Source organism: Struthio camelus, chromosome 1, assembly GCF_040807025.1.
Source record: "Struthio camelus isolate bStrCam1 chromosome 1, bStrCam1.hap1, whole genome shotgun sequence".
Lineage (NCBI taxonomy): Eukaryota > Metazoa > Chordata > Aves > Struthioniformes > Struthionidae > Struthio > Struthio camelus.
In genome coordinates, this window is record NC_090942.1 from 16,152,256 (window position 1) to 16,174,744 (window position 22,489).

Sequence of the window (22,489 nt, forward strand, 5' to 3'; positions counted from 1 at the left end):
ATGGTTACACTGTAACAGCCTTTGCTATGCTTCACAGCTACAACTTCCAAAGCATTTTGGTGAGCTTCTACAGGCTGGGTGATGCTTTTGGCTGTCTGCAAGCCAGTACTGGTATCGTGTGGGCAAGGGCTTTTGTGCACCCATGCCTGACGGGCTTTACAGATGAAAGTATGCATAGCACTTTTGGCGGCCTTTCCACATTTCTCTCCCAAAATTGCACGTTTGAGAAGTCATATGTCTAGGTTAAATTGAGCCAGAAATTGAGCAAAAGGAATTGCATGTGAATGTCAAAAAGAAAGGGATAGCTAGGATGGAAGAGGGCCTAATGACTGCTTCATATCTTCTAACTTTGTTCAAAGCCCATTGCTTTTTCATGATTTATTCATGTTATTTTGCTATGCTTCACAGAACATAATGACAGACTCCTGCCCAACTTTTATATAAAACATGTGCCTCTTCTCAACGACTTTCTCCCTCAGCCTAAAAAAGCTTTATTATCTTTCCTCCTCATATGACCCTCTCACAGCCCATGGCTAGTTAGTTGGTCAATTATTTGTTGAACTATTCACTGGCTAGCCATATTATAAAAAATACATCACATGGCTGACTTCTCTAATCGGATTATGTTCAGCAACCCAAGGGTAAAGTTAATACGTACTCTAGATACAGATATCGCATATATACTGAAGAGTGCTTTGAAAAAATCCATAGTGAAGTTATTGTTTAGTGCCTATTGTAGTGTTTTCAAGATCTCTCATTACTAAAAGGCTATTTTTTCATTTGGAAAATCATAACATTAAATTCTTAAGCAATTATATTTCCTCATGGCCAAGATGAATTCCAAGTTTTTAAATGTTAACTCAAAATGCTTTTTTCTAGCCATTCACCAAGAGAGAATGCTTTAACAAGCAAGGGAGTAGAAGAAGCTCTGAATTATTATATGAAAAAAGCTGTCCTTGAAGGGATGTGGAATTGGACTTTTCTACCGTGCAGCAATTCCAAAACAGTGATGTTTAAGTCAATCTTTCAGCTTGCCTAAAAAATATCGCATACCAGAAAATAATTTCCTCCTCCTGGTAGGATAGGTGGCATTAAACATCAGGTACATTTTAGCTTTAGTAGTTTTCATCCTTACAATTGCAACTGTGATTGAAGCATACTGCTTCCTTCACTTCCACCATAAGAATCTAGAAAGGATGATTTTTTCCTAGGAAAAATGATAAAAAGAGTTTTCACATTTGTGTGGTCATGCTTCACCAAAGGAGAAAATCTATGTACATTTTTAAAAGCCAAAATGCCTGTCAATATTCTTGCTTTTTTTATGCCACATACTGAGTCAGGAAACTAGATTCTGACCATACGCTAACCAGCAGACAGAAAGACGCCTGGATAAGAAATATATGAAGCTATATATATAACACTGTTAACCCAAACAGGACCAATAAAAATGGTCGACTTGACAATAGCTGAAAGTAATCAGTCATGACATCACCTGGGGTTCTTGGCAGAGGCAGTGGCTTCTGCTTTATATGTCACTGCAAACATACACCTTTACTATGAAACGATGGGAAAACACATAGTGCCTTCATGCCATGAAGCATAAGGATTACTCACTCCTTGCAGTTTCTAGACTCAACTCTGAACTCAATTCTGTTGAGTTCAACGCAGTTGTGATTTGTATGTGCTATTAATAAATGGCTATTTTCCCATGAGCACTTAGAAACTTTACTAATAGACTATGAATTGTTATGCTACATATTACTGAGGAATTCCTATTTCTTCTAAATAAACTTCTCAGCTGATCATACTATATTTCATCCTTTGCCGTATTGTCCAGCAGTTCTATCAGATCTAAGGCCTGAATTACGCAGCACAGATCCCACAGTATGCCTAAGTGCAGGTGCTCTCACAGCTCTGAATACTGAGCAAGTCAAAAGATCCTGTACAGCAGGGTTTAAAATGCTTCCGTGTTCCTATAAGAACTGATGTTCATGAAATCATATTCATGACATTCAGGCCTATTTCATGCCTACTGTACCTTCATTTACAGCTGCCAAACTAGCACACAACTGCTGCAATATCTGTAATGCACAGGATAACAAAATGCAATATTGACACTGTGGAATTTGGGTAAAACAGAGGATGTAAGTTCATCAGAATTACAGCAATAATTCTCAACTGCATACGCAGCTGAGCCTTACTCAAGAAAATTGGCCATATTCTGCACTTCACCAAAGCCAGTTCTGAATGAATAAGGACTTGGAACCTCAGTTCTCTCTCCCTTCTGTGTACATACACCTGCTGCTTTGAGGCAATTTATTAGTGAAAAAAAGTCTGTAATGCAAAATCTTTCAAATTTGACTCTCAGTCAAAGGTATTCTGCTGAGCATAAAACAATGTTTTTTACCAACTGTGAGTACCCTGACAGAAACGGGTGCAAGCTCTGTTTAATGAGCTATCCAAAGTCTGATGCAATCCAATATTATTTGACTTATTGCATACCTGCTTGTGATAGGACCTCAAGTAAACCAAAGCTTCCACGTAGATCTGCCCAGTTGTTCTCCTTGCAAGTAACCCCAAAACAGCCAAAGGAGTTTTAAATCACAAAAGAACAATTTTAAGCAGGAACAAACAGCCCTTTTGGAATAGAGAAAATTCAAAATGACTCCACAAGACCGAGCATAAGTAAAAACGGTTTATAAACAAACCTCCTCCTACACACACACACACACAGAGTCTTTCCAGGCAGGTCCTTTCCTTCAGGTTTGGATTTACTCCAAAAATGCAGTGCCTTTCTGGGTCTGAAAACACTATGCACACAGAGTTTATGGCCCCTAGGAAAAGCTTATCCTTCCCACCACGTCAGATGTCTGGCTAAATACCTGCTCCAGGCTCTTCTCAGCCCCGAGCAGCAGCAATCTCCCCTTCCGAGGGATGCAGTCATTTCCTTGACACACCACACAAATGACAGGAAGGAAATGCCCCTGACGCCTGTCCACTACAGCCACAAATCAGACTGCATATTCAGTGAACGCGCCCAGGACTCCTGGCTGGTTCTGAGCAGCTACATCCTCCCTGCCAGGCTTACCAGGCAGCTGGCCTCCTGGAGAAATTCTCCAAAACAGTCAGGTTTTTGGGACGGGCAGACTCATTCCCCGCCCCCCCCTCCAAATGGATACGAGGCAGCCTTTACATACAAAACATTTCAGTCCATTTTCCATTATCCTGAGCAACAGGAGACTAGGACGTTCTGGACAATAAAATCTGTGTGCGGTCTGGGACACCATAAGGAGCTCTGTGCAGAGATAGTCAAAGAGAGAGCGTTGAGGTGACTGCGTGGAGCTGGTTGGACCCAGCTAGCTCTTGTATTAAATCCACTTTTAAAAAAGCCAAGAATGTGATGCAATAAGAAGATGAAGAAATCACAAAGCATTCCCCAGAAGCAGCAATAGCTGAAGGCAGGAGACAAGAAAGAATTCAAAACCAGTGACTGTAATGTTACCCTGATTTCTTTTCTTCCAGAATAAAAAAGAATAGAAATTAGACAACTTATTTTCATTCAGTTGTCCATTCAGGAGCTATACGAGGCACAAAGGGGGAAGAGCATGCAAATCCCCCCACACTAAGATGGAAACATACCGTCATTTTTTACATAAAAGGCAACCCATGTCAGAATAAGAAAAATATGTGTTTAAAAAGATAAACGAGGGATATTTTTAGTCTTATAATAATAGGTGCTCAGATCAGATGCTCTCAACTGTAGAACTAGGTACAGATATTTCCCAAATTTATACTACTCACTTTAGTACTGCAGCAAAAATTACAAAAATAATCTATATTCCTCCCAGAGGAGGAGTCAACCATCCTTTTCTCTCCCATTTTATGCCATTATCTTCAAAACAGAGAAGGGAATTGAACCTTCCCTCTGAAAGCAATGGCAAAATTCCACTTAATTTTTACGGTAAGAGACTGGTGTTGAGTATATGGATGCAAAAAATTTACTCAAGAGTAGGTAAGGTGAGGCTATGGCATGGATTAGTCTACCTTAAAAAAGTGGCAGTGGTGTGAGAAGCCAAAAACTGAAAGAGCCGGACTTGATTCTTGCAATAGCTAAATCCAAAACAAAATGTCCCAAATGGAAATGTCCTAATACCAATCTCTTAAGTTGGCTATGACAGCTGAAGTCCCTCTCCAATGCATGTGCCAAGCCGGGACACAGAGAGACTCTTTTTTGCATATGAACATCTTTGGCTTCCTATGCGCTGACAGAGGGCTAGGCAAAATCCCTGCTTTACCAGTTTTGACCTCCATATCCTGACGAGAATTTCTCCCCTTGCCAAAATAAAAGGTAAAAAAAATTTACCTTCTTTTAGAGCACTTACAGGCAAATGATACAAAGCAGAAAAGGAGATGGCAGTGATTCCTCCCCTCTCTGCCTTTCTTTCTCAACTCAGCTATTTACTAGCCAAAAGCACCGCTCAAGTTGTAGACAACTGGGGTCTAATTCCCTTTTCCATTTGGATAATAACAATAAGTACCCTCAGACCAATCTAGCGCATATGTGTATTCTTTGGCAAGTTCATCATACGCTGTGTTACTATTGGCAGATTTGAACATAGCAAGTAAAACAGACAGGTAATGGATATTAATATTAGTAATTTTTGTCCTTTAGTCCAGTATAAAAACACAGGTAAATCTGAGAGAGAGATGAGTCAGTCAGGTCATGAAGAGTATCCCACAAAAAACTGCTCTTCTGTTAATGAAAGTGCAGTTCTTCCAGAGCATATTGCTATTTCTTTAGCTTATCTCCTACACTGCAAGGCAGGTGAGTCAGTGACTAACCAATGCTGGCAGTGTAGGATATAAAACAATTTAAAAAAAGAAACACCATACCATTAGAACAAAGAGAAAGAATGAAGGGAATGAACGATGGCAAATGATGGAGGTAGTGAAGTGGTCAGGCAAGCCAGATAAAATTTCAAGACGCAGCTGAATTTAAATACAACAGTCATTTGACAGGAAGCTGTCAAATCTCCTTGAATGTGCTCTACAGCGACGAGGGATCTCCAGCTACTCAGTGGATGCACTTCTCAGCATTCAGTATCTCATCAGAGACAATGTTCAGAACCAGAATGCACCGGTTTCTACAACTGCCTGCTTAAACTTTGGTGGGGGGAAAAAGTATTGCTGTCTTTCAGTATTAAGTGTACCTGTGCAAAATCCGCTGCAAGCCGCATTTTCCCACCTTCTCCAAGGGGCCTTATTAGACTGGCATTGCGAATGAAAAGTTCAATTGCTCTTTGAGCCATGGCTTCAGTGTTATCAAAGACGAAATCAAAACACTCAAAATGTCTGAAGTAGTCACTCATGACTCTCGCTATAAAACCCTGTAGTTCTTTCATGTACAGAGAACAAGGGACATCTGGTTTTCCTGAGCTTGGTAATGATCTGCCAAAAAAGAAAGAAGAAAGAAATGAGGGCAGCTAAAATAATCTTTAAAATGTAACAGAAAACTATTGGATTCTTTTTTTTTTTTTTTTCCTACTCCATGAAGTAATTTCCCCTTAGTGGCACGAATTATAGAGTCTCATTTCTGCTCAGAATAGAGAGGGTGTAGCTGTCTCTGAAACTGTAGTCAAAAACCTCTCTTTATCAGTCATTCCTCTTTCCGTAAGATAAAGGAAATTACCCTCTCCTACCCAACTTGCAGAGCCTGCATCAGCCTGGAGCCTAAAGCTCATCTCCAGCCCCTGAATTTAAATGTCCTAGCTGTTGAATTAAAACTCTAATAATGGATCACAAAATATAAGCACATGTCACAGGGTTCCTAGTTTAGCCTGTTCCAAATGCATTCTCTGCACAGAACTAGATGTTCTAGATTGCTCCAAACCCAGGATTCTAGACTCAGTCTAATTAGCACAGAAGCAGCACAGAAACTATAGAAACACAGAAATAATCACCTGTCTCTTTCTTTGAATCATAGCCAATAGAGCTCTCCCAAACTCAGAGGCTTGAGTATCTAAAAGAACTTAGCCCTTGGCCGGAATCAGTCTATCCACCTAGAGATATTTTGTTAGTTTCAGCAAAAAAAAAAAAAAAAAAAAAAAAGACGGAGAGGGTAAAATATTGCTTTAAAAAAGTTAAAAGAAAAATAAAAAATGCCTCTGAAAATATATTTTCAGTGACTTTCTGAGAAAGAAAACAGACGAGCAGGCAGTAGTGATGTCTGCTGACCAAATCTGCATCCACCGGAGATCTCATGATATAAGCAATGTCAGAACAGAGATACCAGCCAAACTAATGTTCAGGGAGAAAGACTCGGGTATAGCTAGCACTGAAGATCTTCGCACATAAAGAATACTGGAAATTTCAATCTAAAATTTTACAAAAAATAGCACAATACAATAAACTTGAGTTTTCAACAAACATAATTTTTGAACCATTTCATATTCAATAATACTTTAGAAAAAACTGTGCAGATTTGAATCTGAAGTTACATGCTTTACCTTGAGAAACAAGACGTGCTGACAGCACTGAGGACTGTCCACAAAAAAAAAGTTTCGAAAATAGAAGAGTTGAGTTTTTTAAGCACAAAAGGAGCCCCTGCTTGGTTTTCTCTTCTTTTTAAAATGAATTTTACTCAACAGATATGGCCGGGGGGGGGGGGGGGGGGGGGAAAGATAGGTGCTACCCGATTAGAGTATTTGTTTCAATAGGTAGGTGTAATTCTGCTTTCTGTGTTAATTGACCATCTTACATCACCTCCCCCCAACAAACAAGGGCTCTTGCTGCAAGGACATTGTGGCAGTAACGATTTATTATGTTTATGCAGGATGTCTTACTAAGGCAATGGTAAATTAAAAAAATAGTGCTAGTTACCCAGAAAAATCTTCCTGGTGCATAGTTATGATAATAGCTTCCACTGAATCTCCTACAGAGTTCAGTAACGGTTGAACAGCGCTACCCATTAGATCATGGACTGCCTAAAACAGAGTAAGAAAAAGATAGACACAAATAAGGAAACAGAAACTAGACATATTTGCATTTTGACATCTCAAAAATACCTTGATAAAGGATCAACAGTTCATTACACACAGCTGCCTTTTCATTTCAGCAGTGGGTTTCATTACTCTGTATTAGAAATTGCTTAATAAAAGGACAAAAGCCTAACACAACACTTATCTTCATTTGATTGTATCAGTAAAGCACAGAAATAAGGCTGTTTACAACAAGTATGTATGTAAAGCTTTCATTTGAAAAGGTGCAGTAAAATCTGACATTGTAAACATAACATGTTTTGGTGCATACACTTTGTTCAGCCGTTCATTCCCCAGAGGGAAGCAAACTGCCCTTCTCTCCCCTGCACACGACCACTCTCAGGCAAGTGCACAGCAGGGTAGACGCGGATAGCTGTCATCCACATAGCCTCACCAAAAACCCCCAGGGAAAAAAAGCAGCAGGTAGCACAAAGATCACAACTTTAGGGGCAGGGGGAGTTGGGTAATAATAAAAGATCGAATTTTTGCTGTGTGAATGCTGCAGAGGAAGATATTTATTGTCACAATCAAATTGCCACTTTTGCCACAATTGCCACTTTGATTCTAACCATTGTAAGAATAGTCTTAAATGCAAATACTACTTAAGCAGTAATTTGGCACATGCAACAGCTGAACATTTGAAATTAATGTGTACTGTTGGCATAAAGACTATACTGACACAAAATAATACCAGGAAAATCAACACAAGTGAAGTTAAAGCGCCCTTTTTAAGTATGACAAACAAAGCAAATCTCAGCCCTAAACCTGGAGCGTACAGACATTCAATTACCTTTAAGGCAGTTGTGATTGTTTGCTCAGCAGCTGCTGGAAACGAGCTCTGACTGGCAATAACCTAAAAATTTAAAAGTAATTGTTAAAATACTCAACATTTAGCAAATGATTAGAATCCATAACATTTAATTTCAGTAAAAAATATGCTGAGTTATTCTTAGTAATGAGTTGGTTTATAGGCATAAATAACTACCAAATCTGTTTTATACAGAGAGAATTGTCAATGTACCAGTATCACTCCTTTGCTGTCAAATTTCCTATGGACTCTGCTTCTACTGAAGAAAAAAGAAATGATTCAACTGAGTTCTACTGAAATTTAGCTGAAGGGTTAACAGAGCAAGAAGAACATTAAGTGGTGCATCTCCTACTACTAAGTGTAAGATCTATGGAGAACTGTACAAGCAGCTCTATGGTAAATATCTGAGAGAATGGTTATATTGTTTCTCAGTACTATGACTGTTACAATGCAGCATGTTAAATAGCTGCATGCACAGCTATAATAAAATTTGAATTGTAAGTCAAGGAATGAACTAAGGAATATTCTACCAATTTCCTTAGTTATGAACACGCTTTATTAGAAGATTTGAAAGCCAGATAACTACTAAACTCAAAGTCTGAATCATATCAGATTTCCCTCCAACACTAAGGCACATGGGGTTCATTACTAAATACATCAGAGAAAGCAGACTTAAAAGTTCATCTACCATCTGCTTGCGAAATCCAAGCAAATTTTATAAGCCTTTTTTAACATTCTTTAAACATATCCAGAGTTAGGAGTACTCACCATCCTGTTTCTGATGAGGCCAGGATTTAATCATGATTAACTACAACTACCACTGTGTCTGTTTGCTTTAATCTACAGAAACTGTGTGATCATTGGCAGCACTGAATCAGTACACCGGAACTGTTTGTAACTGTGCTTAGTCCTGACAACATTTCCAGGCCAGACTTTGGTCACAGTAACAACGCATGGAGACACTCCTGACGTGCTGCTTTAACTGATTTCACCCTTTATTTCTCCTTTTCAATTTGGTTACAACTGTGGGAAAGCAGAGAGGGTCTTCTGAGAAAGATAAGCCTAAACTGGGACAGATGCAGATAAAGGCTATCAGGCTGCCCAGTACAAGGACAGCACTTACTTGATAAGAGAAAACAGAAAGAGCATGATTGTTTAGGCTCATAAAACAACAGCCGCGAGATGTAATTATTCTCTACAAACACATCTTTCACTTCTCTATTAATAGTCACATGTTTATAACACAGTGGTGCTCACAAGCACCAACCACGTCTCAAAAGTGTTGCACAAATGCATAGCAAGATGCTTTAGAACAAATCATGTAGTATCAAATCATGACCAAACAGGAGGAAGAATGAGGGGGTAAGAAAGATGAGATCACCCGATCACATTATTATGCAAGCCAATGCCAATAACAGCTACAAACTCATTTTTGAACACTTACTTCAGAAAATTCAAATATAAAAATTATTTTTAGGGTTTTGTCATTGCCGAAAACAAGTCTTTTGTGGAGAAAATAGACCAGGAATATCAATCACTTTACCTAAAAACATTCCTATTCTTACACTGAGAGCTATTTTTTGGCGACATCTACATGCAGAACTGACTGATGAGCTCCAGATAACCATCAGTGATCTCAGCTGAGTTGTGCAATGTGTGATTTGACCCCGTTAAGAGTCTGTAGCATGTGTTCCAGCTAAAATACTGTTCTGCCTCATCAAAACCCAAAGACATTCTCTACTATTTATTACAGTCAAAGCTGCCAATAGAATTTCCATTATGGCATTTGAACTATGTACTATCCATGTCTTTGATAGCTTCCTATTTTACGAGAAAAGTAATACATAATAAGAAATAAGCAAGTCAAAAAATACTACTAATAAGAAGTAAACATATGCTAACACATCAAACAGATTCAGTCGTTGGAATTCAGTCCTCATTTGCACATAAAATTTTTCTTTTATGTTGCTGTCCAAATAAACACTTTAAAAAATATCTGTAGGAGTTCTCATCAGCAAACGAGAAAATAAGCACACAACAAAGCAAAGAACTTCACATTGTGTCAAGAAGATTAATATTATACGAAGCCTACCTTCAGAACTGACTGGTGTAGTTTGTATAGCGAATTGACTACAGCAACGTTCCTTCTCTGTCCCTCTGTGAGAGGCCCAATCACCTGGCTGGCATCTCCTTGGGTAGACAGCTGCAGTGATTGCACAAATTGTTAAAGTAGTATCTATTCTTTAAACAGAGCATCACCTAAAAATGGTAATTAACTAAATTTAGTTCATGGCAGAAAGCCACAGTTCACTCTTTGGGAGTAATGTTCTTCCACTTAACTCTTGTCTTGGCTCATGTGACTTCCATAAAAGTCACCACATTTCCAGATAATCCAAACTGAAACAACAGGAACAAGAACCAAGACAGACTGCTGTCTCAACTTCCAAAACGACAGCAGCCAGTCCTAGGTCTCCTGGAGATACCCAGTCCCAGCACATCTTGAACCTCATAACCTAAGAATCAGCTGAAGTCACCTATCTGAGGAGGCAGCATAAGCCAGTAGCTGAACTGGAGATGATACGCGAGCTTTCTGTCCTTAGCTCTAACGACCGTTCAAACTTCCCCTTAAAAACTCAGTTTCTTTTAATAGGTGACTTGCAACTGTGTACACATTAGTGCTTTGTACACGCACAGGAAATAGAAATGCAAGGACCAAAAATCTTAGTCTTGTCATCAGAGAGAGCTTTACGCATGAATCATTCAGCAAAAATCAAAGGTACTTCATATTTAAACTCCACAAAGCATGCATTTATTTACCACTTCCACAGAAATCAAAGTTCCAGAAAAATACAGAAACAACAATTAACTACAAAATAGTTCTGTAAGGATATCACAGCATATGTTTATTATTTAAAATAAAATAAATTGTAATTGTAAAACAACTAGAAATTCTCTTATGTATAGAAAGTTACAGAAAAACAAAGAATTGACCAAAGACTACGTGAATTCTAGAAAAAGTATGTCAAAACATTACAGCAAGAATTGCTATTAATAGCAAGCTTTACTGAGGTGTAATTACCCCAGTGGCTATATATATACATATATATGTGTGTGTGTGTGTGTGTTTGTTTCAGTATACAAATTTATCCTCCAGGAAAGTCCTGAAGAGGCCCAGCTCCAAATCCTCCCAGCAAAAATAGATTCAGCTCATTGAACAAGTTATCAACAGACTTTTATGAGCTGTAGCTCCTATGACACACTCCTGCTCTAAAACTAAATATACAGTATTTACGAACAAAAGGAACAAATATAATATGAGCATTCTTAAGTTTTGCGAGACAATAAATCTTTACCAGTGAAAAGCTACTCCTGTACTTCTCACAGCTTCCATTCAGCATAAACACAGGCATCATGCAACCAAAGTTATCTACTGTTTGCCAACATTGCTAATAAAGAAGTTTTAGACAAGTTCTTGCAAGCACACAGAAACTCAATTTTATGCACAGTATTACACTGACAATATCAGTCCATTCCAATTTCTTCAAATTTAAGGATTATTTCAGGATAAATAGGTTTCTGAGGCTTTTGCTTTTCCAGCATCTCTTAACTCGTTTGACATCAGAACGCATCCTTCGACTAGCAGACTAATACACCATATCATCTTCAGCAGCTTCCTTCCTTCCTGATGAGAACAGCCATGTAACCCTAGGAACACTTCTATTTACTTTCTAATATTTCAGTTTGACAGACCTCAATGGTTTTAAAAATTGTACTTCTCATATTTATGACTTCCCAGATAAACAACAAAGCAGCTGTGCAGAGAAACACCCTGTCCATGCAGCTGACCACACTCACAGACCCCATAAACTTTTTTTACATCTTTTTTTAAGCACTGTGCAGCCTATTCAACAGAAGCAACTGTTTTTTCTGCACTTTTACAATTATTAAACACAAGAGAGAGACTCTACTAGAACAGTGAAATTTTTCATTCTAACACCTTAAATTTTATTGGAAATATCTCACAATTTCTTTTTTTTAGACATTTTGAAACCGTTAGTCCATGTCTCTTCTGCTGGAAAAAAGCTTAACTCGTAAGTAAAAACAAGCCCTTCTGCAGGAACAAGCAACTCTTGCCGTCAGCAATAGTGCACGGCTACACAGGCACAATCTGAAAACACTTTAAAAGCAATCAGCTTTCTAAAACTGTTATCAACATTAAATCCTTTTCAATTAGTCTGTCTGAATTTGGACAGATAGATGCATCAATCCCTTGTATATTTTAAAGTAAAATCACTCACTGGTCTAATACAAAGCGTATTGGAAAACTTGACTCTCGTAACTAACAAAAGGACCTGGCAGCCCAGAGCTCACTGAGGTTGCTTCTCATGAAGTTCTTCCATGGACATGCTCCCCTACCAGCTATCGCAGAAGTCTCAGCTGCTCATTCCCATCTCTTGCTGTCACCACAATGATCAATGTGATCAGTGCCTTGAGGCACTGATGTTCTGCACTGAGTGCTAAGCTGCAGGCTTCCTCTACATTCACTTTGCCACTGGCATGGATCTGAATTTCATCAGGAAGTTCATCATTATTCCAGTATCTCCCATGTACCTTAAGTACAACCATCCATCAGTCAGTTGATTTGTTTTCTATCATACCTGGTTATATCAATGAACTTCAGTCATCATTCCCACTTATATAGCAAGTACTTTTGAAGTTCTGTTTTGTACCTTGTAGTGTTAAGCACAGTGGTAGTGTAATTCTTTCTCCCTTACATGTCTGCTGGGAATGGCACTGTGTAAATAGGTTAAGTCAATTAAGTGTGAAGTCACATCCACGTGGCTGGAAGACACATATTCCACAGGCCTTCTTTACCATGAGGTCATTAGTATAAGAAACAAAACTTGATGTCTTTTTAATCCGTTAAATGTATCAAGAATTGCAGGCTATAAGGGTGCATTTATGCTCAAAAGGAATAGGAAGGACAGAAAGGGTGACTTCATCACAAATCTGAATCTATTTTGGGCAAGGAAAAACTAAAAGGCAAAGCTTATCTGAAGGACCCAGCGCCAAGGAACTGCCAGTCATCCTGGGGGTTAGCCTGGCGTGAGCCTGCTAGCTGAAAAGGATGCGGAGGAAAAGGAACCGTGACGAAGCCAAACTTGAATGAGTAGTAACAATCGGCTTGTAACTCTTCCACTTTTCTGTATCTGTCTCTAAATATAGCAAGTGATTTCTTATGCTCTCCACTTGAGTAGGCTCTTTTCACTTTTACCTCAACATTTGTCTACTATTCAGAGCAATTTCATGGGCACTAGCACCACAGGCATTCCATTCCCCAACAACGGGCAATTCTAAAATAGGTGATCTGTCAGCATTAACTTGGCTAACATGACCCCTTGGCTAACATGACCTACCAGCACCACTGGCAACATGAGATGCCAGTGAGGGAGAGAAGTCTCCCGCTGGCAAATATTAGCCAGGGTTTTTGCACCGTGCATCCAGGCACTAGGACAAGGGACTTGTGGTATGTGCCTCAAGAATGTGACACGAGCACATGAGAGAGAGGGACACGAAGCACTTCATGAAAACTCAAAACTCAGCTGTTAGACCAAAATGAGAAGGAAACACTGCAGGTACTGCTTTTCTGAGACCAATGTGAGGATACTCTCTACGGCAGAAGGTTGACGTTTGGCAGGTTCGAATCTAACAGCCGAGTAGCTGGAGGAAGCTAGGCTAGAAGACTTGCTCTCAGATCTAATTCCTCAGAAGATGAGGACTAACAATTTGGGTTTTAATGAGAATCAATCTGGCTATATTTAAGGGAAATGAGTTTGAGAGAACTCACTTAAGACACTCTTCAAGGGGAAGGGGTTAACCACTCAAGCAGAGTAAGGACTTACCCCTGACGGTGAAAGGCATAAAACTAGTATCCCACCAAATGAGAGGTTGTTTCCGTCTAGAGTGATAACCAATGTCTTTATTTTGTTCCCCCCATGCATTCTTTTTTTTAAAATGGGATTTCTAAAGAAATAAGGCTTATGGTATTGTAACGTCTGTCCAGGTCCAATAAATGCTTCCAACAAATAACTTTCAAATTCATTAGCCAAAATTCAACAAATCTGATAGAATAACTTTCTTCTGCTTTGTGATAAAAACTCAACAGCTGGGTGGAGGAGAAAGAGTCTTTCCCTCAAGAGAAAGACTGCAATATTGAAAATTACCCATTCTAGGACAGCAGAAAGTATCTAATCCTAATGATCTGAAGATAGCCGGCTAATCAATTTCTATAGTTTTCCCTGCCCCTAAACCCTCAAACATGCCCTGTCTACCAGCAGAGCAAAAGGCAGCTGTCATCGGTTTGAAGCTTGGTTTGCATGGGCCTTAACACCCAGGAAAATATTGATAACAGCTGCAGTGGAGACAAGTGCCCTGAAAGTAATTTCATGAAAACTGTTTGACTTCAGACCAGTGGAGCCATTCAGATTTAAACTACTTTGTCTAACCAGTTCCAAGTGTTAAAGAAGAACAAAATATTACAGCAGAAAAATATCTGAAAATCTAACTAATATAAAAACTGCTTTGATTTGAATATATTAGTAAGGTAATGAATATTATAAAAAATTAAGTTGCTTAAATTTATTGAGCAATTTATTGCTTTTATTGCATCAAAAAGAGACGCTTGTAGAAGCTGATACACAAAAGATCTGTCACAAAGGCAAATAAGCAGACCTAAGGCCACCTGACATGGCTGAGAAACTGTAAGCCATGACCAGCACTGTGCTCTGAATAAATTCAGAAATCCTTCAGTAAAATAGTTTCTATTAATTTGGATCCTTCAGTACACTAACACAGTCACAGTCACGCTGCTTCGAAACTGCACGTGCCTTATGTCTGGCCAGTATGTTGCACAGCACAGAAGATCTCAGGGGTGATTCACCTGACCAAAGACAGGAAAACACAAAGGAGAGAAAAACCTATTTCCACTGAATAATTCAGGTAACCTATTTTAGAGACCCTACATGAGATGAAGAGTAAATGCACCTGCAAGCAATTATTTCTCTCCACTAACTATAAAGGGAATCTAAATTAATAATGAAGATATAGATATCTATTCTGTCTGAAATGATGTAAGACTAATTCTCACCCTGTAGATTTACTTGCACCTCTTTGTGTAGACATGCCTTGGAAATATGTATTGGAAATACCTAGATTTATTTTTCTGGGTTTTACACTTTTCTATGTTCAAACCCTAAGAACACATGTTTAATCTGGCAGCAGGGATTTGATCTCACATGCTGAGGCATGTGCTCTGACACGACTTCTTTGGGCTAAGTTCTCATCTTCAACACAAAGCAATGAATGTAGAATTTAGTTTAACGCATGAATCAAATCATCAGTCTTCTCTCTTGGGCTATAATAAATGCTAACTGAGTTTGTCTTTTTCCCATAGAAACTCTTTTCAAGAGTTTATAATTTGTTTAACTTTGGTTCCAAGTAACTAACTTCCCCTCTAGCAACAGGGGGCAGCTCAGAAGAGACACTGATCTGCTTGTTGCTTTGCTACCATTGCCGTCACAGATTAAAAATTTTTTGGAAAAGCTCAGTTTCACACTAAGTAACTAAGATCTTGTGTGTATCCTTCACGACAGATTTAGAGAAGTCCACTTATTTCATTCCTCTATTCTAAAACAGCCTCAGCAAAACCCACTCTTTAAAGAGGAGGCAATAACATAACTCAGGAGTACTGAGAAGATCTTAAATCAAAATAAGATTAAAGTAGTGCCTCTCAACAAAACACTTGATCTAACCCTGAGATCACAAGACTAACGTGTTTTGATAGCACAAACTGAACTCCAATTGTCAAGCTGGCATTTTCAAGAATAAATACATTCCTAATAGAGGTAGCTGATGTGGCCATACCTCTGGCAGAAAGCAATCAATCCACCTGGTACTTGGCCTTCTGTCTGATCATCACAACTTACTATAAAACACAGAATCCATTTACAGAGTTTCTGAGTCAATAGGGCTTGGCCCTGGGATTTCTCCCATAAGCTACAAATAACTGGGATGATTTACTATTGGGTTTAATGTTTTCCGTATGGCAAAAGGAGCATTTTACAATCTCATCCCACTTAAGAAAAACAACTTTACTGGAATCAGCTTGTTGCTTTATGTAAAAATATGACAACACTTAACAGAAAAATATAAAGTTTTAGTATCACATGAACTTTATGGAAGACATTATATAGGATCAGCCATAACAATCTGAACTCTGCTAGGCATGCCAGCTAGAACATCAGCTACTTAGGCAGCAACTTGCAAAAAGAACAGAGACATAATTTAGAGGTTCAAAGTGTAAGGTTTGAATGAATGTGTCAAGGGTAAAAAAGTTCTTAGACTAAACTAAAATAAATGTTTTGCTTTAAAAAAGATCAATGAACATTTAAGTATAAATCATAAATAAGAATTTATGTTCTTGAAATGACACTTAATTTTTCAAATAAGAAGAAATATTTCAAGACATGAAGAAAAGAATAAGCCTTGGGCTCAGGCAGCAACTTAAAATGTACATTACCAAATTTCTATTGCACCCTCAGGGCATTCTTGTAGCTTTTAGGATTTTTTTTTTTTTTTACTTCCTTAGAAAAATGAAAATTTTCTATTCCAGGAGTATAGAAAAAGATCTATTTGGTGACAGCATTCAAAATCTAATAGAAAACAGAGTCATTCCCTGGGAAGAAATATTTGAAATTAATATGAGAGGGACACTTAGGTCCTTGACCAAGAAAAAGCAAATATGATGTTCATAATATTCATGCCTGAACAACAGCAGCCATCTAACTGTTTCCTCAGGTGCGGTATTTCTGTGGGTTTTTCCCCCCCTTAATATCTTCAAAAGCAGAAGACATGGAAGAAAAGCAGAAAATGGTCTTTCTGCAACAGAAAAGACGGTGTATATATCTCTAAATCTTTGAAATATCTGAGACAAAATGCACTGGACAAAATCAAGAGTGAGTAGTGGTTCATGATTAAATAGTGAGATGATTTAAAACAACCCTTTCAGAAAGCAGCTGGCATTAATTCACCTAAAACCAGTTCTTTCAAGGAATCTCACAACATCCTAGATCTAAAGCAGCTGGAAGCATTTGTCTGCTTTTGAAAATCATGCCCTTTTTATTTGCATTTTTCTAGACTCAGATTTCTCCAGATGACTAAACCAAGTCTCAGGAGGATTTCAGGGACAGTGTGTGTTGATCCTGATACCTCTGACTGCAACAATTTAATGAATTTTTCATGCTTGCCAAATTAATGACTGAAAGATTAATCATATTTTATATGTCATCCAAACAGCTGTTAGCCCCAACCAAACGGAGAATCCTGAGAATGCACCTCCAGAAGAGAAGAGCAGACATCCCTCCCCAAGACGCAGGAGACTGGCAGGTCCAACACCGTAGGGTGATTTTCACCTATACATAAAAATCATAACCAACTTACTTAATTGCCATCTGCATCAGTCCATGCATTAAGTGAGATTATAATAGTTTACTTCTACACGATGGAAACTTACAAATGAGCTTTACATTGTCAAACCCTAATTTATGAGTTGTTCCAAAGTTATGACATTCCAAAGTAACGACATGCATTTAACTAAATATATTTAAATTCCTTCTGAATCATAGAATTTAATTTGGTATGAAATAATCTAGAGAGCACTATACAAAATACCTTAAGGATCGTGCAATCTTACTCTTTTTCTATCTGTTAGCAAAATTACTTGCTTAGATTTAAAGAAGTCTTTTAATCTACTTTCCCAGCAAGATAAAACAAAGTACACAGTACACTCAAAACCAGTCTTTTCTGCTTGGATAATTTTTTGCTGGAGTTGAGCCAGTATCTCTAAAAAAAAAAAAAAAACTGACATGTGTTAGGAGAGTCACGCTCTAACCAGCAAAAAACAACATGAGAATGAAGAAAACGTTTCATGAAGTTACTTTTTAATGCCACTCCTTCTTCTAGATTTGTAATTCAATTTCAAAAATTTGGGGGTTTGAGTGACTTTAGAGCTAGGAGGAATTTCTACGTATTTTTAACCCGTATGATAATTAGCTTTTAAACGGCCTTTCTTAGGAAACTCTTGTGAACTTTCCGTTGAAAAAAAAAAGAACTTACAAAACCTTATCAGACCTCTGATCATTTTCAATTAGACCCACTGCTATCTTCAGCTTTTATTACCCTACAGCAAAATAGTACTCTTTTCTGAAATTATTTTAGCATATAATAGCCTCCCACCTCTCCCACTGAAATACCTATTAATGAATTCCTTTAATGTGCTCAGTGTTGAATTCATATTTATGTGTTCTCTCATTTAAGTAGCACAGATGCAAGTTTTTTAATGACAGCAATGCCATGTCTTCAAATCACTGCTTTAACACAATACAAAATTAATACACGTATCTGAAAAAGAAGTGAGGAAAATGTCATCTTTCATGTCATTTACACCATCGTAACTGACCTATTATTCAGAGAAAAACTTTCCCTAAGCGTCATTTCACCTTTGTTATCGACTATTTGCGAGCTCATTACTTTTCATTCTTCTTTCAAAAGTTCACAATATTCGTCATGTAGACAAGAGGATGAGATACATATCCCTGGAACTGTCAGACAAATCTCATTGTTGGAATATGTCCTGAATAGCAATTTCTCCTCAAATGAAAGCTCACAACTCAATATAATACCGTTCAAGACATGGATTAATTCTTTTAAGAACACACAACAAAAATGACAATCAGAAATTTACCTTATGTCATTACAATGAGAATTAACCAGGCTTTTCAATTCAAAACCATCACAGGCTTCATAAATTTGCTAGAATTTAAATTTAGTACTAAAATTCCAGTATCTGAACAGTTTTTTTCCTTCATGGGAAGAAGTCATTTCCAGGAAACCTTTCCTCTCTCCTTCCCCTCACCATTCTCCCCACTTCACGGCATTATTCAACAAGTTAAATTTAGTTATATCAAACAGGAGGATGAGGGGAAAAAAAGGAGATACCCCAAACCATATAGTTAGGCCAGTAAACATCCTAACTGATATGCAGCTCACACCAGCTGAAAGCTTTTTTACCAGGGAACTGGTATAAAGTTAAATGAGTGAAATAGTTTTTTTTGTTTGTTTGTTTGGCAGAAATTGTAATTTTTCTTAGGAATACATATTGGTAAAGCCACCCAACAAACACTTTACTCCATAAATGAGCTCTTTTTTTTTTTCCCATTTCCCTAAGAAGAAACCAGAATTATAGCCCTCCTACATTGACATCTTTCTCTCTTGCAATATGTTATGGATATTTTTACTTACTACTAGGCAGACAGGGGCACAAACAGTGGAGAACTTTTTTAGTCTGGCCCATTTCTGCCTTCTCTTTTCGTAGTCAAACACTAAGTGTAGATTGAAAGGTTCAGAAAAAATTCCTCTCTCCATGAATACTCCGAGAAGACTAACAACCGGTCCTGCTCCTCCAACTGTTTTGTTATTTCCAATACTTTAACTTTTAAATCACATCTTCCTTTACATTTCTCTTTTCTTAACAATTTCACTGAGTGAGCCATGGCCTTCCAACATTCTCTCTGGATCAGTTATAATAGACTAAGCCTTTTACATTCTGGACAAAAATAAACTATTCGTATTGCTTATAATAAAACCCACTGTGCCCAGCTTCTTTACATCTCCATTCCCCTGATCTAGCATGACAGACACTTTGTCTTCTATAAATGACATTGTGAAAATTCCATGTACAGATGCTGTCTCTTTCTCAGCTCAGAGTTTAAGCTAAAGTAATTGCTGTTTCTCTATTCCAGCTGCTCTTCTAGCATTTTCTTTCCTTATTCTCTTCACTGCAACAATGTTTACAAACCAAGAAAAAGCATCAATAAATAACACATTATTTTTAAACAACAAAGTTAAAAACAAAAAGCAGAGCACGCTTAACTGTAATCTCAGAAAAGATTCTGAAAGACCAATGAAGCCATAGCATGATAGAATAAAGCTTTCAAAACTACATCACCAAAGACAAACAGCAGGCTGTTTCCCAGTGACTATTATGTATTTGAAACACCATAAACATGCAAAGGAAGAAATAAAGAAAAAAAATCAAGGCTAATCTGCCACAATATCAGAAATAGTTGTGACGACGGGTGGGATGTGCAGAAAGTTGTCACCAACTTTAAACCGCAGTAATTACATACTGGTTTTTCATCAGACTCCAAGGAAAGGATCAGCCTTTTTGCAGTAAATTTAAAAGACAAAAATAAAATTTTTAGAGTGGTGTGAGAAGAATAAGACCTGTTTTCTCACAGTCTGCCTCTTTAAACTCAACCCCTCCCAAAATGATCTATTCTGACCTATTCTGAACAGTGAATTAGTAGACCAAAGATATTTAATAGGGAGATATTAATGCTGAATATCTACTGAAGGTGGAAAATTGAAAAGGTCATTACTAGTAACAGTACGATATTAAGGCACTGAAGCAGTATTAAAGGACACAACAGTAGCTGAAGATAAAAGTAAAGCAGAATACTGAAGCTTGCACCTGCAAGTCACAAGTTCAAATATAAACTGGCTTGAAGGGCTATGAGAGATAAATCGGTTGTCTTGGTTTTGGTCCTAGTGGAAAGCAGCCTTACTAAAATCTTCATAATTCATATCACTGACTGTTAATCTTATTTGAGACGTCAGGAAGGAGATCTGTGATTGAAAAGGGCTGAGGGGAAAGAAATTCGCCTTTAAAGCTGACTCCTACAGAGTAGAGACAAACACAAAGGCCAGGAAATGTACTGAGCCATACCAGTTTTGGGGGCAATACTAAAAATAATTCAAGAATGGCCACAGCAGAGCTGACTTTCCATTATATATATTTTGATATTAATCTTATGTAACACATTAGGTGCTGATCAGCATTACAAAGATCAGTGCTCTAAAAATACCTGAACATGACAGATAGATAGATGCTCCTCAGTCTATATATCCATCCATTACATTCACTAAAAATAGAATATTAAAATACAGAGGGATTGATTGCACTGGCATCCCAAAAGGCATCAAGCGAGCTGGTTTAAAAAATATTTGGCTACCTGAAGAAAGCACTGAACTCTTGAACGTTGAAAAGACTTAATATCCAAGGGTTTCCCCGCACCCATCCAGGAACATTCTGAGTTGCCAGCTAGCCACAATACCACAGGCAAGCGTGCTCTTTTCATGCACTAAAATTCTTGTAGAGATAGCATATGCTATTTGAAAATAAGTCAACTATGGCTGACAAGCATTACAGATAGAAAAATGTGTTTAGGAAAGCATAGCTTTTGACAGTCCTTCAGTTTAGGAAAATCTTAAGACCAAAAGTGATGTTACCACAGAAGAAATCGGCATCTCCTCACTTGTACCTCCGAGAGTAATTTACATCAGAAGTAAGACAGTACGAAATTCCAGACGCAGGAAAAAAATTACCTTAATCTGATAGCATTTTAAGCCTCCTCTTGAATAGATTTTGCATGCAGCTCACTTTCAGTCTCATTCACATATTGGTTACACCCACAGCGATAAATTAAACAGTGCCAGCAAAGGTTCCTGGACTCTGGTTCACAATCACCTGCATTGCTAAACTGTTAGGAAGGTCCTCGATAAGCTTTTGGCCTGGGCCAATGCTTACTCTCCCAAACAATCCCCAGCCATGGCTCAGGAGATGCATTTTTCCAGAGAGCACCCCCAAAAGGCCCCAGGAAGGCAGCCACTGTGTTCTGGAGGATAAGAGACCTTACTAGCATAGAGGCAGGCTGTTTTGCACCAGTTGGCCTTAGAGCCCAAGAATGCTCTCAGATCCATTTCATTTACTAACACAGATGTTACTATTGTGTCCCATGTTGGAGACTTAGAAAGTTTGCAGGTAGGAGAGCAAACGGGAGTCCTGAGTGTCAGTCATAAACCTGTATCGATCTTGGATTCTCAACTGACAGAGCCAGAGATTAGCATAGACATTCGAGTGACAGTGTAGAACAATTTAATATACAGCCCTTCTGCAGCAGAAAAGGACACATTTTGCTGATCCCTGAAGTGAGGCCAATACAAATTAGAACAAGTTTCAATGACATAAATTAACCTTCAAACAGATGAGACCAAGCTCATTTACTTTGGCGACTAAAGCACTTCTATAAGCAGTAGACCTTAGAGAAACGTTCCTCTTCTGTTCTGAAGGACAGCTATATGTTCTCGTTCCACGTTCATATTCTATCTCAAGAGCAAATCCAGACCGTTTTGGGACAAGCAGTGAGCGATTGGGATAGATCAGCATTTCACTCTGAAGGAGGGGTTTAAGTGACAAGGAATTGTTACATTTTTCTTCGTCTCATGCTCTTTTGTGATATTTGCTCTCTTAAGGAACAACGCATTAAAAATAACAATGATCAAATGCATACTACTTATCTTGATGATGGATATTAATACTTCGAAATAATATGGTTCCAGTAACACTATTTAGTATATTTCTAGCTAATTTGGAAGTAGATCTCTGTAAACCCGAGGAACAAGCAAAGTTTAGAAATAATGCATATTAGTTTTAATCGCAGAATGCCAGAGCTACTTTACATTCAAA

General features: G+C 38.0%; 1 protein-coding gene across 1 annotated transcript in view; it reads right to left on the reverse strand.

The window, feature by feature from the left end:
- The window catches only part of COG5 (component of oligomeric golgi complex 5), a 188,382-nt gene that overhangs the window by 15,409 nt on the left and 150,484 nt on the right, over positions 1-22,489 (reverse strand). The window contains exons 15-18 of the mRNA XM_068930353.1: positions 9,938-10,048; positions 7,828-7,890; positions 6,880-6,983; positions 5,211-5,448 (exon numbers count right to left, since the gene is read on the reverse strand). Of these exons, the coding sequence (XP_068786454.1) occupies positions 5,211-5,448; positions 6,880-6,983; positions 7,828-7,890; positions 9,938-10,048 (516 nt within the window). The remainder of the gene's footprint in view (positions 1-5,210; positions 5,449-6,879; positions 6,984-7,827; positions 7,891-9,937; positions 10,049-22,489) is intronic.